Below are 19,591 nucleotides of genomic sequence, written 5' to 3'. Positions count from 1 at the left end.
CTCCTCTCCCACCCCCCACTTCCGGAACGTCATTATTAATTTCTCATCAATAAGCTAATTTTCTAATTAACAGGAGACTTAAATTCTAATTCCGAACTAAATAGAAAGATGTTTTAAAACTTTCTTGTTTAGATATAACAGCAAAACTTAATTTTATAGTTTTATAACTGCGCACTGCAGTACTTTTTACTTCTCTTTATAAAGTTAGCCTCACCATTCGTGATCTTCATCCTTAATTTGTCATTTAGCCTTCGCTTCGCGAACTTAAAATAAATGTGACAACTCATTCTTATTTTGATTTCTCTTATTTTTTTTTGCCTTTTCTCTTTCACTTTAAATATATATTTTTTTCTCTTCTCTAAAAATTGACGATATAGAGATTCAATTGCGAATAAAAATTCGCCGTGCATGCGTGAAGTAAATGTAACTTTTAAATTTCCGGTGCGACAAAAGATTGAGGGCTTTTTTGTCACTGATAAAACTTCTTCTAAGCCTGGAGAGGAAGGGAAATTACAACAAAGACAAACAATTTTTTTTTTGTTTCTGAAAGAAAAATAATGTATGTTTTGATTTTTATCCACAAATGCTTTTATTTTTATTATTTCTTTTAAGTTGAATTCTTTTACATAGAAATTTGTGTGGTATTATTTTAACACCAAAATGGATTAAAATAATTAATTAAAAGATTAGTTTTTCAACATAGTAAAAAGAAAACATAAAAAATTCAAAATAATAAATAACAATTTAAATATATAACGCAGAAGAAAGAAAAAAGCGAAAAAATAAAATGAGGTTCTTAATCGTTATTATACTATTGTCTGTAATCAAATTACATTACAATTTTATATATGACGGGAGTGAAGCGTAAATATATCATTTGTAAAATTGTGTATGTAAATGAAATGACGAAATAATTGGCAAACAATACAAAATATGGTGAAATAATATTTCAGTTCAATGTGCTTCTGACATATTAAAATCATTATCGACAAAATATAACACAAGCGGGGTGTACTTCACTTAATATTACTTTGATTATTATTATTATTACTATTTTTATTATTATTATTATTATTTTTATTTTTACACGGAGAGAGAATATATATTAAATTTTGTAAAAGTATTTTACAAATTGGGGAAAAAGTGCGACAAAGCGAAATTTTGATGCAAAAAATACTAAACTTTAAAAAAACTTCTGTGAAAGTCCTAATTACATCAAATATCAAGAATATTAATTAAATTCTAATATAACTTTACTAAATTTCACAAAACTTTTTTAAAATTTAGTATTTTCTATATCAAAATTTCGTTTTGTCGTACTTTTTCCCCAATTTGTAAAATACTTTTACAAAATTTAATATATATTCTCCCTCCGTGTATAATAGTTATTATATATATTATATATAAATATATTAATAATTATGTTTTAAATCTGCTTCTGCATTTATGTAAGGTCCGGTAAATTGCAAAATTGGAAAAAATACACCTCTCTAGGTACAATATGTAAAAAGTTACTAATTAACAATAATAATAATAATTTGTTTAAATAAATATAAATTTAAAAAATGCACAGTATTCTTACAAATTTATTGCCTGACATTTTCCAAAAAGAAAAATTGAATTCGGTTAAAATTTACGACTAATAGGTGATTTTGAACATTAGTTTGTAAGTATGTAGAGTATAGTTTGAAAATGCACACTTTTTACGGTTGCGCGCCAGGACAAAAGATTGAATATCTCCTAAAGTTTCAGAAACTCCATTGATTGTTTTTTTGGAAAATACTCGTGAAATAAGTTGGAATCGAATCATTGTTATTAAAAGCAAAAAAAAATTGCACTTTTCAAAAAATTGTTTATTTAAAAATTATTTTTTAAATAATTTAAAAAAAACAAAATTTTTTTTTTATAAAATATTTTCTTAAATTGTCTGTAAACAATAAGCATTCCCTGAAAATTTCATTAAATTTTATTCATTTTCCTTTGAGATATACCATTTTCAAAATTTCAAAAAAATTTTTAATAACCTCGTAAATCCAAAATTTTTCAAAATTCAAAATCTAAGTGAAATTAGCTAAATGATTGGTGTATAATATAAAAGTTTGAAAAGAATTATAATATGTGTTTCCTTGTAAAGAAAATGTGGAAAGTTAACTTGCTAAACATACATTTAATGAATATTTAAATTCCAAGTCAATATGAGACACTATAGCTTAGTTGTTTTCAAGATTAATAAATTGTTAATATATGTATACTTGGAAAAAAGTTTTTTCTCCAATTATAAAGAATGCTTCATTCTATCCTCTCTTTCTCTCTCTTCTAAAGATGAATTTTTAATAAGTTTTCTTCTTTTTTTTGTTTAATTTCCAGTAGAAAGAGAGAGAGGAAAATGTAAATAAAAATATTTAATCGGATATAAGTATATAAAATTATTATTTATAAGTACTGTTAGTCAACTTTTTCTAAATTTTTTATGCTTTTTATACTTTTGTGTACCTTTCTTTATTTTATTGTATATAATTCATTATTATAAATATTTTTTTCTTTTGCTTTTTTTTTACTTTTTGCACTTTTTTATCTTTATTTATTTTATTATGAATAAATTTTGTTACCATAAATATTTTTAATCAGGTCTTTTTTATATTTTTTTGAATTTTTATTCTTTTGTTTACTTTATTGTATAAGTATTTTTATTTATTTTTATCATTTACTTATTTATTTTTCGCTGGAAATTATGTATCTAATGAATACAATAAATATTAAATAATTTAATAGTAGGGATTAAAAAACTGATGAAAATTTTTTTAGTAGAAATTAAAAACTTAGGTATTTAATTATAAAATATTTACATATACTATTTGTTTATTTGTTTTTTTTTTGTCTCGATTTGATATCATTAGAAAAAGTGTGATAATATATATTAAACATAATAAATAAATAATAATTTGACAGGTAAATATTAAACCCCGCGTAAATACATTTCCTCTCGATGAAAATTAATTACCGACAATAATTTTTGTCGTGAAAAATAATTAAAAGTAATTATATTTTATTTTGTAAATGGAATTTCCAGATAGGCGATGAGATATTATTCAATTTGGTTAATCTCAAAATGGCTTTAAATAAAAAGAAATGCTAATTGCATGTGAAGGGATGAAAAATTTAATTTAGAAGTCAAAGCAAGAGAGAGGGTGGGAGATAAAAATTCTGAACAGTATTTTTAAAAAAACATGATCTCCCTCATATCAGTACAATTCTCCGCTCGCAACTGGCGAACCGCATAAATCATCCCTCCTCTCATTACCATTTCAAATGGGCCGCGATTAACGAGAATTAATTATCCACCAGGCAATATCGGCCTGCAGCGTGCTACGCCGTAATTGATTCGTTATTACAGTATCTATATACAAAAAATACAAAAAATTCTTCACTTTGAATAAAAAAAAAAAAAAATTTGGTTTTCTCTCTATTACTTTTTTGAAATTCACTTTTTGCAGCTATTCAGTCCCGTGTAGAAATGGTGGTCGGGTTCTAGTGGGGACCTCACCAGTTTACCCCATTTGAAAAAGGGCTCCAACTAGAGAAACTGGTGGGGTTCTAGTCGATTTTGTCACGCTCTAGTTGATAGGGCCCCGACTAGAAGTTCTAGTTCACTTCTACCGGTTTTAAAAATTATTATTTTTCAACTTAACTTATTTATAATTGAATTCTCCATTCATATTAACATTATTAATGATTGTTGCACACGAAAAATCTCGTGCCTATGAGGGTTCGAACCTTGGACCTTGGGGACACCAGACGGATACACATACCTCTCGGCCATGATAGGTTGGATGGACTTCCGCTTAAAGTACATCCCGTTTGGAAATTCCGCCATTTGTCCCTATCTCTAGTAGGGCTCTCGCTAGATTCTGACTAGAATCTCTAGTCGAGAAAAACTAGTCGGGTTCCAATCTAATTCTAGTTAGATGATTCTTACAAGCATTATTTATTAAAAAAGTTTGCATATTATTTGATTACTTAATTTTTTAATTATTTAAACAAAATCTTTTATTTATTAAGTAAATTAAAAAAGAATAAACCATAAATAAATATTAATTATGTGGATATAATTAATTTTTATTAACTAAATATTGTAATATATTATTTATTATTATATTATTTATTATTATTATTATTTATTAAAACAATTATAGTAAATATAAAAATATAAAAAGTAATGTAATAAATTAGTTATGTTTAATTTTTCAATAACGTTATAGATATAATTAATTCATAATATTTTGAATTTTAGGGAGTTATTATTCATCACTCTTATTTAACTCTGCATTCCTAATGATAGTTAATAATAATTAATTATGACATTATTGAAAAATTAAACATTACTAATTGCAGTGCTTTTTATATTTACTATAATTATTATAATTATATTATTCAATTTATTATTGTAATTATAATATTATAGCATCTTTTTAATTATTATTAAATACTTGCATTAATTGTGAAAAACATTTTAAAGTATAATTGCACATACATATCTTTTTAAAAAAAAATTATTTTTACGAATAATATTACAATATTTAGGTAATAAAAATTAGTTATACCCACATAATTAATATTTATTTATGTTTTATTCTTTTAATTTACATATTAAATAAAAGATTTTTATTTAATAAAATTGCTTTATTGGAATTTTTTGTAAAAATATTCTACAATATTTAAAATTTTGTTTAAAAAATGTTAAAAAATTAAATAATTAAATAATATGCAAAATTTTTTAATAAATAATGCTAGTAAGTTTTTCTATCTATTAATCTGAATTATTTATATCTATAGAAAGATAATTTATGTATGTCATACTTTTACACTAGTTTGTCTAGTTTGAAATCGATAAGGTCCTAGTGAGTTTTTTCCAGTCTGAATTATCTAACTAGAATTTGATTGAAGCCCGACTAGTTTTTCTAGACTAGAGATTCTAGTCAGAATCTAGCGAGGTCCCTACTAGAGATAGGGACAAATGGGGAAATTTCTACACGGGGTTCTTTTTTTTTATTTTAAAAGTAGAACAATACTAATTCATTGGAAAAAAGTTTCGTTCCGCTTGAAAAATGTACAAGTGCATAAAGTAGTTAAAAAATAGTTCATAGTTCTTCAAAATAGTCTAAATAAGTCGTTCAAAATACTTAAAAGTATATTTAAAAGTAGTTAAAAAATAGTAAGTAATTCAACATAGTTCAAAGTAGTTAAAAATAGTTTAAAGTAGTTCACAATTAGTTCAAAGTAGTTCAAAATAATAAAAATTAGTTTAAATTAGTTAAAAGAACTTAAAAATAGTCAACAGTAGTTAAAAGTAGTTCAAAGATAATCAAAATTACTTCAAAATACTTTAAGGTACTTAAAAATAGTTCAAAGTAGTTAAAAATAGTCCAAAGTAGTTGAAAATAGTTACAAGTAGTTGAAAATAGTTCAAAGTAGTTCAAAATAATCAAAAGTAAACTTTATTATCGATATTTTATAAAAATAATTTAATTTTTATTACTTATATAAATTAAGATTTAATAATGTAAAAAAGGTGTATTATACCGTAAATAAACTAAACTAAACTAAAATACTTCAAAATAGTTCAAAGTAGTTAAAAATGGTCTCAAGTAGTTCAAAATAGATTAAAGTAGTTCAAAATAGTCTAGAATATTTCAAAATATTTAAAAGTAGTTGAAAATAATTCTAAGTAGTTCAAAATAATCAAAAGTAGTTAAAAGTACAAAAAATAGTCAAAAGTAATTCAAAAATATTTGAAAACACTTAAAAGAACCTGAAGATAGTCTAAAGTAGTTCAAAATACTTAAAAGTAGTTCAAAATAATCAAAAGTACTTCAAAATACTTAAAACTAGTCAAAAGTAGTTCAAAAATAGTTCAAAATACTTTAAAGTACTTGAAGATAGTCAAAAATAGTTCAAATATAATCAAAATTACTTTAAAATACTTGAAAGTACTTAAAAATAGTTCAAAGTAGTTAAAAATAGTCCAAAGTAGTTCAAAATAGTTAAAAGTTCTTCAAAATACTTAAAAATAGTTCAAAGTAGTTCAAAATAGTTTAAAGTAGTTCAAAATAGTCCAAAATATTTCAAAATAGTTCAAAGTAGTTCAAAATAATCAAAAGTAGTTAAAAATACTTAAAAATAGTCAAAAGTAGTTCAAAAATATTTCAAAATACTTAAAAGAACTTGAAGATAGTTAAAAGTAGTTAAAAGTACTTAAAAGTAGTTCAAAATAGTAAAAAGTAGTTCTAAAAAATCAAAATCAATAGTTCAAAATAGTCGAAAAATTTTTAAAATAGTTCAAAGTAGTCCAAAGTAGTTGAAAATAGTTCAAAGTAGTTCAAAATAATCGAAAGTAGCTAAAAGTACGTAAAAATAGTCAAAAATACTTTAAAATACTTCAAAGTACTTGAAGATAGTCAAAAGTAGTTCAAAATACTTAAAAGTAGTCCAAAATAGTTCAAAGTAGTTCCAAATACTTAAAAGTACTTCAAGATAGTAAAAAGTAGTTTAAAATACTTAAAAGAAGTTTAAAGTAGTCCATAGTTGTTCAAAATAATTTAATGTTGTTCAAAAAAGTTAGAATACTTAAAAATAGTCTGAAGCAGTTCGAAATAGTGATAATTATTTAAACATAGTTGAAAGTAGTTAAAACTAGTTAAAAATACATAAAAATTGTCCGATGCTGACAAATATTCCTGACAAAAAAATGACTAACAATCAATTTGCTTTGAGTTAATCAAATATTTTCCTCGCAAGCCAACAAAGAAAAAACAATTAGAAAATAATGCTTTGGTTTTAAATTACCAATCAAATTATTTTGTCGATATATCGATTACTCGGATTGAATACAATTTTTCACAATGATAAAAAAAAACGTGCAACAGTAAAATAAAAAGTGCAAAACAAAAGAAAAACGATAAAAGTCTATAGTTTCGACACTAAACAGTAAAAAAAATATGATAAAACAAGTGAAAATAAATAAAAGAAGTATAAAGAAAAAGCGAATAAAAAATAAACAAGAGTTATGTATATAGGTACTAAAAATGGTACAGAAAAAAAGTGAAAGCTGTCAAGTGAAAAAAGAGTAGATTTAAAACATTTGTTTCTCTACTAAAAAGAAAATATTTAAAATTCCCCAACAGTGAAATATTTTCAAAAATTACAGGCACATTTTTTTCGAGAATATCAAATGGAGACAAAAAAAAAGTGTCAGAAAGTTGCATTACAACAATTTTGACACGTTTTTTTGTCTGAATTTGATATTCTTAGAAAAAAATGTTTGATTATAATTTGAATTTGAAGAGGAAATAAATAAATTTCGTTCGAATGAATAAGCTTTCGAAGTTTAGAGACACGAAAAACTTGAATATGAAGAGAAAAATTAAATTATTTTAAATCTCCTCTTAAAGGGGAAAACAAAGAAACAAAAAAGTGTAGAATAAAATTAAAATCGTGAATTGTATTAATTGTATGTTCGTCGTCGACTGAATGCTAAAGTTCAAAAGTTTAAATTAGATTCGAATTGCAAATATTTTTAAGTGTTGAACATTTTTAAGTGTTCTAGATTCAAAGTGACAATATATTTTTTCCGAGAATGGCAATAGACGGAACAATTTTAAAAGTTTCTCAATTGAAGAAAAGTTTACCACTTGCTCGTAAAATAATATATTATTATCTTGAATAATAATAACTGAAAAAAGATGGTAATATTTAAAAGTAAAACTTCCTTTTTTATAAATTAACAATTTCTAATTAACTTTTCGAAATATACATAATTAAAAAGATTTTGATTAATTGAAATTTTGTAAAGTTTAATTAAAAATTATTGGTTTTTTTTCAAGTTAGCCGCTCGCGAATTGTTGCTAGTTTTTAATTAATTGACACTGAGAATCGACGCCAAATTCAGAGCGTCAAATAATTTTCAAAACTATTTTATTAGATCTAGAAAATAAAATATTTGTTTTAATGTCACTTTTTAAGAAAGACTATTAAAACTCGGTACTGGTATTACTATTATTTGCCATAAAGTAGGTAAATTTTCAATAAACATTTTACCTTCTTAAAAGTAATTACGATTTACTTGATAATAAATACACGATGTGGATACGCGCGCTAGTCGCGAACTCTAAAATAATAACTAAAATTCGTTTCGCGGAGAGAATATTTTGATGGTTTGGAAATTTACGATTGTAACATTATTTAAAGGAGAATTTATTAAGTATATTGTTGTCTGTATATATATATATATATATATATATATATATATATATATATATATATATATATATATATATATATATATATATATATATATATATATATATATATATATATATATATATATATATATATATATATATATATATATATATATATATATATATATGTACATAAATATTGAAGAAAAATGGATTTTAAAAGAGGAAGAATTTCATGTTTGGTTGCGTGTTGAAACTCTTAGTAAAGCTCATAAAATTGAAGAATAATATTGCTTCACAGTTGATAGCTGTTATAGTAAAATTGTGCACGCCGTCGACAAGTAAAACGCGAAATTGTCGCGTGACTTTGTAAAAGAGATTATTTCTGCTATATTTCAACGGCAGTCATCTCTCTCTCACTCTCTCTCTCTCTCGCAGATAATAAAGATTTTATGTATTGTTGTGTATTCCAAAATATATTATAAAAGGCAATAATACGCAACAAGCGGAAACCACTTAATTGCAATGATCCACTTTGCCTTTGTCTCTCAATAACTCGAGCGTTGTAATGTTCAGTTGTTACAGTTCTTTATTCCTTAAATTTTTATTCCTTTTTGGTTCGGAAAGAATGATTTTTTTTTCTTTTAAGCTGTAGTTAAAAATAGTCAAAAGTAGTTAAGAATAGTCAAAAATAGTTCAAAATAGTTTAAAGCAATTCAAAATAGTCAAAAATAGTTCAAAGCAGTTCAAAATAGTCAAAAGAAGTTCAAAGATAGTTGAAAATAGTTCAAACTAGTTAAAAATAGTCAAAAGTAATTCAAAGTAGTTCAAAATATTCAAAAGTAGTTCAAAACAGTTGGAAGTATTTAAAAACAGTCGAAAGTTTTCAAATAGTGAAAAGTAGTTGAAAATAGTTGAAAATTGTTTAAAATAGTTTAAAGTAGTTCAAAATAGTCCAAAGTAGTTAAAAGCAGTTCAAAATAGTCAAAAATAGTTAAAAGCAGTTCAAAATTGTCAAAAGTAGTTCAAAGATAGTTGATCATAGTCAAAAGTAGTTCCAAATAGTCTAAAGTAGTTCAAAATAGATTAAAATAGTTCTAACAGTTTAAAGTAGTTCAAAAAAATCAAAACTAGTTCAAAATACTTCAAAATTGTCAAAAGTAGTTTAAAATCCTTAAAAGCAGTTAAAAATAGTCCAAAGTTGTTTAAAATAGTTAAAAGTATTTAAAAATATTCAAAAGTATTTCAAAATAGTTAAAAGTATTTCAAAATAATTAAAGGTATAGTAGTTAAAAACTAGTTCAAAGTAGTTCAAAATAGTCTAAAGTAGATCAAAATAGTTCAAAATAGTTTAAAGTAGTTGATAATTGTTCAAAGGAATTAAAACCAGTTCAAAACAGTTAAACGTACTTGAAAATAGTCAAAAATGGTTCAAAATACCTAAAAGTACTTTAGGATAGTAAAAAGTAGTTTAAATTTTAAAATACTTAAAAGTAGTTTAAAATAGTCCAAAGTAGTTCAAAGTAGTTAAAAATATTTTAAAGTAGTTCGAAACAGTTGAAAGTACTTAAAATTAGTCAAAAGTAGTTAAACAGTTTAAACTAGTTCAAAATAGTCGAAAGTAGTTTAAATCTTTGACCATAGGGTCAAATCTGTACACTCTAAATCTAAATCAGTGAAAATTTTACTAATTTCAATTCAGTGGCCCAGTTTTCTTTAATTCATCAGTGGGATTTCACTGAGAATCAGTAAAAACCACTGATTGTCAGTGAAATTCCACTGATTAATCAAAGAAAACTGGGCCACTGAATTGAAATCAGTGAAATTTTCACAGATTCAGATTTAGAGTGTACCATAGACTCAAATCTTTGGTACTTAAGGGATTAAAATAAATAAAAAGAAGTTAAAACGAAAGATGAGTGAGGTGAAAAGGCAATTGATAGGAAATATCAATTTTGTTTATATTAAACTATAGAAACAGATAAGAATGTCTATATCCGTTTGGTTTCTTTGCAAAATGCGAGACATAATCTCTTATTGATCTGTTTCTTTGGGAGAATAAAAAGGGAGAGAAAGAGGACTTTTATAAAAGCAATTCCCTCGCTTCATGGAATATTTTTCCAAGTTTCTAGATGCAATTGCACTTAAGGTTCAATATCACTATTCGTTGGGATTACATGTACATGTGTATACATATATATATATTGGGGGAGAGCATTGGCCGCGCGCGACTACGTTGAATGTATATTACAGACGACAAAAGCTGCACACCTCCTCCTTCATAAATTCAACTCTAACACACTCGCCAGTTCTCGAATTACACGTTCAGTCGAAACCGAGGTCGAAACAACTCTGCGATTTCCTGCACGAAGGGAAAACAAAGTCCTATATTATATACCTAAGTCTATTCCGTTTGGTGTACATAATACAACAACGAGTTTAATATGCGGCGACACTCGAATTATATCTCGTCTTTCTATTTTTTTATTTATTCATTTTATTTATTTAGCTATTTACAGGTCTGGGATCGACTTTATGGCAAAAAAAAGTCGCTGTAGTCGATAACAATAATACGAAAAAAAAGTCGAAAAATAATTTAAATTTAATAAACTCTTTAAAAAATAATTAAAATTTGGTAAAATCTTTAAACAAAATAATTGAAATTTGATACAATTTTTGAAAAATAATTGAAATTTAAGAAAATCTCTTAAACATAATTGAAATTTGATACAATCTTTAAATAAAATAATTGAAATTTGGTTAACTCTTTAAAAAAATAATTGAAATTTTGATAAAATCTTTAAAAAAATAATTGGAATTTGAAGAAATCTTTTACAACTAATTGAAATCTGATACAATATTTAAAAAATAATTGAAATTTGATAAAATCATTTTAAAATAATTGAAATTTTGATAAAATCTTTAAAAAAATAATTCAAATTTGTTAAAATCTTTAAACAAAATAATTGAAATTTGAAGAAATCTTTTACAAATAATTAAAATTTGACGAAATCTTTTATACAAATAATTGGAATTTGAAGAAATATTTTACAAATAATTGAAATTTGATACAATGTTTGAAAAATGATTGAAATTTGATAAAATATTTTTAAAATAATTCAAATTTGGTACAATCTTTAAAAAATAATAGAAATTTGAAGAAATCTTTTTTACAAATAATTGAAATTTGAAGAAATCTTTTACAAATAATTAAAATTTGATACAATATTTTAAAAATAACTATTTTAATAAAATTTTTTAGAAATAATTAGGTACAATTTGATCAAATCTTTTAAATATAAGTAAAATTTGGTTAAGCTTTGACAAAATAATTGAATTTTGTTAATATTTTTTCAAAATAATTGATATTTGATAAAATCTTTAAAAAATAAATGATATTTGATAATATTTTTTAAAAATAATTGAATTTTGATAAAAAAATTTGTAAAATAATTGAATTTTTAAAAAATATTTGTATAATTTAAAAAAAACTAATTAATTTGTGGATTTTAATTAAAAATTTAAGACAATATTTTTCTGTTCAAAATGTTAAAAATAATTGCAAAAAATTTTAATGTTTGTATTTATTTTTGTACTTGAAATGATCCCCAAGTTTTGAACGTTCAAATGAACAAAATATTTTTTATTGAAGATATTTTTATAAATTACTAATCACAAAAAATTTAAAAACTGAAATATTTACGGTTAAAAACTCAGTTATTAATTTTTTGGATAGTGACGCAAAATAATTGCAATAAAAATTTAATTTGTAGAAGAAATAAATAAATTTCGTTCATTTGAACGTTCAGAACTTTAGGATCTTTACTTGAATACAAAAATTCGTATTTGAATTTTGGAAAATTTGTAATTGAAAATATTGAAAATGATTGAATTTAAAATATTTACGATAAATTTCGCGTCGATTCTCAGTGTCAATTAATTAAAAATTAATTTTTTACGTCCTTTGGCATGGCGGTTAGCCGTCAACGCTAAACTCAAAGACTTATTTATATTTAATAGAAATTATTTGAAATTACGATATGGCATTTTCCAAATGAAACGCTTAATTTATTCCCCCAGAGTGCACATATTGTTTGCTTTAGTGTTATATAATTAAGGGCGGTAAATGAGAAAAGCGAATGATTAAAGCCTATGCTTAACAGTTTGGACGTTCAAAGCCGATCAAAGTGCAGTCGAGAAAGCTTCGCGTATTAACTGCACCTCGATATTTCGGTAGTACATATATACATATATATATATATCGTTGCATATGCGTCAATTCATCGACGCAATTAATTTAACTGCAACGCGACGTAATGGATAAGAGCAGGCTACGTTTACATGTATATATAGATATAACACATAGTAATACGCTTTATTCGTCTCCCTCGCCAATGGGAACTGATATGCTTCCCGATATTTACGTTGAAACACCAAAATTCGAAAATAAAGCACCTCTATTGTCTCTTTAAATCACAGACTATTTAAACTTCCAATTTCAATAAAATACGAACAGTATTTCAGTTTTTTTTATTTTGTTCGTCTATTTGAATTTGAATTTCGCGCCATTTTGACTCTGGAAGTTGCCGTCCAGATGGCATGAAAGTTCTCTCACCAGTGGTAATTTAATGAATTGATTAATGAATTAATGAAGTGGTAATTAATTACCACTTGAGAGAGAACTTTCATGCCATCTGGACGGCAACTTCCAGAGTCAAAATGGCGCGAAATTCAAATTCAAATAGGAGAACGAAATAAAAAGCTAAATGTGTAATGATAATAATTCATAATAATCAAAAATAATAATTAACTTTGAATAACAAACGAATAATACTTCATATAATTAATTGCTAATAAATAATAATTTATTTATTAGCTAATAAATAATAGCTTAGTTAATCTAAATAATAATAATTAAAATCTTGAGTGAATATTGATACGGTTTGTTAAATTGAAAAAACTTTATTTTGAGCCTTGACCTCAGGCGCGGTAATTTTATGAGCCTTGAAAATATCCCACTGGAGAATCAATTTGAGGGAAAAAAAAGGAGGAATGAAATAATAATTTTCTAAAAGTGACGTGCGTAATTGTTTGAGAATTGTTAACTCTTGCGGTGTACGCGTGCAACTATTAATCGATATATCGACGATTGAGGGACATCAAAGACTTTATCAGTGGCTGGTTTATGGCGCAAGTATACATTGCAATCAAGCCAGGCATTACGATGCGCATTGTCCTTCGGGCAATCAGAGGTTTGCGCGTTTTACTGCGTGCACACATCAAGTGTAAACATATGCTATTGCCGGCTGCATGATTGTTTTACATATATGTGCGTAAAATATGTACATGTGCGAATAATATGTGTATATGTGCGTAAAATCTATGTACATGTGACACTCGCCACGCTGAAAGGGATCCTATCTTCTATAAATAACATTAGGCGAAGTCTTCCGTGCTGCATGATTGTTTTGCATATGTGTCTATGTGCGTATAATATGCATATGTGCATAATGTATATGTGCGTTAAATATGTATATGCGCATAATGTATATGTGCGTAAAATATGTATATGTGCATAAAATATGTATATGTGTTTAATATACATTTGTGTACAATATGTATAAGTTTATACTACACATGTGCGTATAATGTGTATATGTGTAATGTTTATGCGCGCAAAATATGCATATGTGACGCTCCACGGTGGAAGAGACCTAACATTAGGCGCAGTTTTCGGGCCCAGTATGCGAATACTGTGCCTAATGTTATTTGGAAGATAGGTCACTTTCACCGAGGAGGGTCACATGTGTGTAAAATATGTATATGTGTATAATATATATATGCAAAATATACATATATGTATAATATGAATATGTGTATAATATATATGTGCATAATACACATGTGTCTATAAAATGTATATGTGTATGATATATATGTGCATAATATGTACATGTGTTATGTGCATAATACACATATGTGAATAATATGTACATGTGTTATGTGCTTATTACATATATGTGAATAATATGCACATGTGTATGATATATATGTGCATAATACACATATGCGAATAATATGTACATGTGTAAGATATATATGTGCATAATACACATGTGAATAAGGTACACATATAAATGTGTGTGTATAAAATAAGTCGCACATATGCAAGTCCACATTAGTCCACGAGTGTATGTTTGCGAAAGAGAGAGAGAGAGAGCGAGAGGGGGGGGGAGAGGGCACATTTCCATATTCTCGAAACGTTTCTCTGTTTATGTGTGTGCACATACGCGAACAGCTTAATTATGCAAAGTCTTTCATCTTTCCATCGGTTAATTGCAGTATACAACAACGATTCTCGCATCAACGCGAATCGCTTTGCGAGTCCAAAATTAATTTATACTTAGGTGAACATCGAACAGAATGTTCCAATTGTGAAGCATAATCAACATTTCAAAGAGCGCTCTCTTTTTCCTTCAGGTCATTCCGCATTTCCTCTCAACTACTAAACTTGCGCTCATAGAGTTGCTTAGATTCATTTTCTTCTAAGTTTAAATTTTTAATTGATTTCCTATTGCGAATCATTTTTAAATCTTTATTTATTTGTCAACAATAATAATAATAAACCAAACAACCGAAACAAAAAATACAATAATAATAATAATTACGAAATAAAATTATATTTGAATTTCGCGCCATTATAACTCTGTGAGTTGACGTTCAGATGGCATGAAAGTTCTCTCACAAGTGGTAATTATAACTCTTGAAATAATAATGAATTTTTTTTTTGTTTTTTCAGTGTGGAAAGGGACCGGCTCCGTGAGCGGGAACGACAAGCCCGCGCGGCGATGTCGGTCCAGGCGGAGCAGGCAGCAGCTGGAGGTGCTCCTGATGCACGGCACGGTCATCATCACGGTCATCACAATCATGGTCATCATGCTGATTCGCACGCAGCTACTGCTTCTCTCTTCCGTGCTCCTGTCAAGGTAGGACTGTCATTTACTCTTCACTTTAGTGTCTTCAATTAGGCGAAACTTTTTTTTTTCTATCATGCGAACTTGGCATATTTTTATTTATATTTTTATTTTTCTTTACTAACATTGAATAATGATATAATAATAATAATTAATAAATAAATACAACAAAATAATTATTATTTTATTATTTTTTATTATTGTTCATTAATAATTATTTATAATTTTTTTTTAATTTATTAAAATAATTATTTTTATATTACTTTTAAATATTTTCCATTTATTTTATTTATTTACTGTAATAATGATAGAATAATAATTGAATTAGTTTTTTTTATTTTTTCTTTATTAAAATTATTTCTTCTTTTTTCCTCACTAAATTTCAATTAATTTTTCATTGCAAGAATGGTTTTATATTTAACCCCCTTAATAAATAGAAAACTAAAATAAAGAAAATAGAATAAACAAAATAAATAAAATAGTAGAATAAAAAGAAATGAAAAAGTAGAAAAGAATAAATAACAAAGTAGAATAATCAAAATAAATTAACAAAATAGAATGAAATATCAAAAGTGAAGTAAATAAAATAAGAAATAATTCCTTATTTATTATTTCTGATTTTTTATTCAATATTGTTTATTTATTTTGATTTTTGTAATTTTTTTGTTTATTATCTTTATTTTATTTTATTTATTTTGCTTATTCTACTATTTTCTCTATTTTGTTTATTCTATTATTGCATTTATTTTGTTCCTTTTATTTTTTATTTATTTTGTTTATTCTACTATTTGATCTATTGAGGCTTCGATTTATTTTATTTCTTTATTTTATTTATTCTGTTTTCTTATTTATTTTGTTTTTTCTATCATCTATGCAACTTTTACATACTTTATTCGAACAAAATTCATTTACACTCTGTATGGTATGTATGTGAAATGAAAAAAAATTCTTTTCTCGTTCCAAAAATTTATTTCGTATTGATTTGAAGAACTGAATAAAAATTTTAATGGCCAAAGATTCTTCAAATCATTAAAACTACGTATTCTAAATGTTGCATTTTTTCACAATTTTTTTTTTTTTGAAAGAGGAGAAATGGAAAGAATTTGCTTCCGATGAAATAAATGTACTTCGCTCTACTGATAACATCTGCTTCACCGGAAACTAAAAATTTTCACATCCCAGTTTCTCCTTTTACAAATATTGATTTTAAATATTACGTGTTTATAGGTTTTTAAACGCTCAAATGAGTGAAATTTTTTTATATAGACTTTAATTTTCAATTTTACCTTTCACTACACTTGTCTGTACATATTATACGCACGTGAAAAAAATGTGTTTAAACAACTTCATATATTCATTCAATTTTAGTAGAGTTTTAAATTGCCAGAGTGCGTATGAAAATACATATTTGTGCTTTTTATTTGAATTTTGTTTTTTTTAAATATTTTCATTCGGGGAAATTTTTATTTTTATTTCAGTGTGTATTGTATTTTAATGCGTTGCAAATGTGATTTTATTTCGATTTGAAATCTTTTTTTTTTTACAAATCTCTTCTTTGTTTTTCTTCTTGTTCTTTTTCTTAAATTCTTGTATATTTAAAAAAATACAAATATTTTTTTAATTAAATTAAAAAAATTAATTATTTACACTAGTTAATAAATTTATTTATTGTAATTTTTTTCGACATTAGAACCTCAAAAAAATTGTGTTATTTTATTATATTAACCAGCAGAAAATAAAAATATTCTATATTGAAATGGAATTCTTTTGTTTCGAGGGGATAAATTTAGAGGATTTTCTGTAAATATTAAGATATTACTTTTTTCGGAGCCTAGGGAAATTTTATTTATTAGTAGGTACAGAATTTTCAAAAGTATAGATTGTCAAAAATTAGATTTAAAAAATTTTAAATTTTAAATTAGATTTGGATTAAAAAAATTTTTAAATTTGGACAGTGGAATAATGGATACTTGTTGAATGGCGTGAGTAGATATAATTGATCGAAATAATATTATTCTTTATGCGTTTTTGAAATTGCCCCTCTCTTTTTATTATCGTAATTTGGGGAAATTGCCCATAGCTTTGGGGCTAAATGAATCTCAATTAATTTTATGGATACCCCTAGCACTCGCAAGTCGTCGTTGTTCAGATAAGTCTATAGAATTGGAGAGGGGCGTAATGCGTGTTGAAATCGGAAGTGTGAAGGGCGATGAAGGGAAGAGGGGGAGGAGGTTTATATGGCAGCTGTCCACAAAGCATCGGAAACAACCCTTGGTTAGGTTTGAGGATATCCATTGGACCTCTCACATTGCCAACAAAACCCCATCTCTATACACACATGCACATTTCTCAGTTATGTTTCTTTTTCTCTCCTCTCTCACTCTTTCTTTTTCTCTCTTTTTCTCTCTTCTCGTTTAAATTCTCTCTCTTCTTTTTCTCCTTTTTTTTACTCCAGGGTTTCTACAAGTCACGAAAGTCATGGAAAACCTGGAAATCATGGAATTATCATGGGATTTAATTTTGATTCATGGAATCATGGAAATCTCATGGAATTTCTAATCGGATCGTGGAATTTTTTTAGTTTTTGTTATAAACCCTTGTGATTGAAATTCGCGCTCCTTTATTACTCAGGGTGGTCACAAGTTTCAGTTTATCAATTTCCCTGAAAATTTACTGACATTAAAATTACTTTCCCTGACAAAATTCTTTTTCCAGGAAAATTTGAAAGTTTACGGAAAATGAGTAAAATTTATGAATTTTAATAATTTCTAAAAATTACAATTATAACCCTTCCTGAAGTTAATTATTTTCTACAACTTTCAACTAAACTTCATCTCTGAATCAATTTAATTAATAATTTAAATAATTTTCCAAAAGTTCTTCTAGAATTCAATTATTTAAATTTTAAATACATAAACTCAATTTTTTATAATAATCATGTGACTCTTCATAGTTTTTTCTCAAGTTATTAAGGTATAATATTTTCAAAAAATTATAATAAAGGAATTCTTACAATTAATTTTTTTAAAATATTTTTAAATAATTTTTGAATGATAATAGTTTTTCAATATTGAAAAATTTCCAAACAATTAAAATTTGGTAAAATCTTTTAACAATAATTGAATTTTTGAAAAGTATGAATAAAAAGGAGCAAATTTTTGAAGAATTTTAATTATAAACAGGACCATGATTTCTCAAAAATTTTAATAAGTCCAAAAAGTAAATTTTGAATCTTAAAAAATTATTACAAAACAATTCTAATAATTATAGTTTTTAAAAATATTTTATTAATATGTAATATTTCGAAAATAATTGAATTTTAAAAAAGAATTTTTGTATAATTTAAAAAAACTATTGAATTTTTTAATGAATTTTAATTAAAAATTTTGAACATTATTGTTTTCTCCAAAATGTTAAAAATAATTCTAAAATGTTATTATTTTTGGAAATATGTAATTGAAAATATTAAAATCATTGAATTTTAAAAAATTAGAAGCTTATTTTCATTTTTAAATTTACCTTTAAAGATTTTTCATTAAAATTTTTGATTATTCAATTATTTTCAAAGTTTATAATTAAAATTCTTTAAAAGTTGATTTTCAAAAATTGTAACAAAATACTTGAAATAAATTAATTATGTTCAATTCAATTTGACTAAATTTTAACTATTAAAAAACAATTTTTGAAAGATTTGTTTATATTTATTTTTTGTATTTTTTGCATCAATTAAATTTTACTAAATTAATTTAGTTTTAAATTTAGTTATTAATTTAGTTTAATTCTAATATTTTTTGAAATAAGTTGGATTTTTTAATATTTATTTAATTCCTAATTATTTAATAATTAAAAATAATAATTCTGCACAAGCATTCAATTATTTTTATAAATAATCGAAATTTTACAAGAATTCAATTATTTGAAAATAGAATTTGCATTAATCTTTTTGAAAACAATCAATTATTTAAATATTTTTTATAAAATTTTTCGCAATAATTCAATTTATTTTCATAAATGAACTTTTTCAGAAATTATTAAAAACAATTGATTTAAAGAAGAATTTCAGTTAAAAATTCTGGAGAATAATAATTGAATTGAAATGATGAAAATAATTTTTGAAGAAGTTACAGTAACAATATTCTTATAATATAAAATAATGATTTTCACTCGGTCATCTTTAATTAATTATAAAACATGAAGAAATCGTTCACTCAGAGTCTTCGACTCGGAGCAATCGATATCTTCATGTTTTATAACAATATTTTTAAAGTTGTTTAATTTCAAAAAGGTTTGAATTTGTAATATTTTAATGTCTTAATTACTGTGGAAAAATAATAATAATATTAAATATTTATTTCAAAAAAATAAATTCAATTATTTTCA

At 24.8% G+C, this 19,591-nt stretch overlaps 1 protein-coding gene across 6 annotated transcripts in view; it reads left to right on the top strand.

The window, feature by feature from the left end:
* Positions 1-19,591, top strand: part of LOC122511719 (AF4/FMR2 family member lilli-like) — a 315,906-nt gene that overhangs the window by 142,045 nt on the left and 154,270 nt on the right. For all 6 annotated transcript variants that reach the window (XM_043627149.1, XM_043627146.1, XM_043627145.1 and 3 more), the window contains one exon: positions 15,037-15,223. In XM_043627149.1, coding sequence (XP_043483084.1) covers positions 15,037-15,223 — 187 coding nt within the window. The remainder of the gene's footprint in view (positions 1-15,036; positions 15,224-19,591) is intronic.

This window comes from Leptopilina heterotoma, unplaced genomic scaffold (assembly GCF_015476425.1).
Source record: "Leptopilina heterotoma isolate Lh14 unplaced genomic scaffold, ASM1547642v1 Lhet_9, whole genome shotgun sequence".
In the NCBI taxonomy this organism is placed as follows: domain Eukaryota; kingdom Metazoa; phylum Arthropoda; class Insecta; order Hymenoptera; family Figitidae; genus Leptopilina; species Leptopilina heterotoma.
This window is presented reverse-complemented; position numbering and strand designations above follow the sequence as displayed.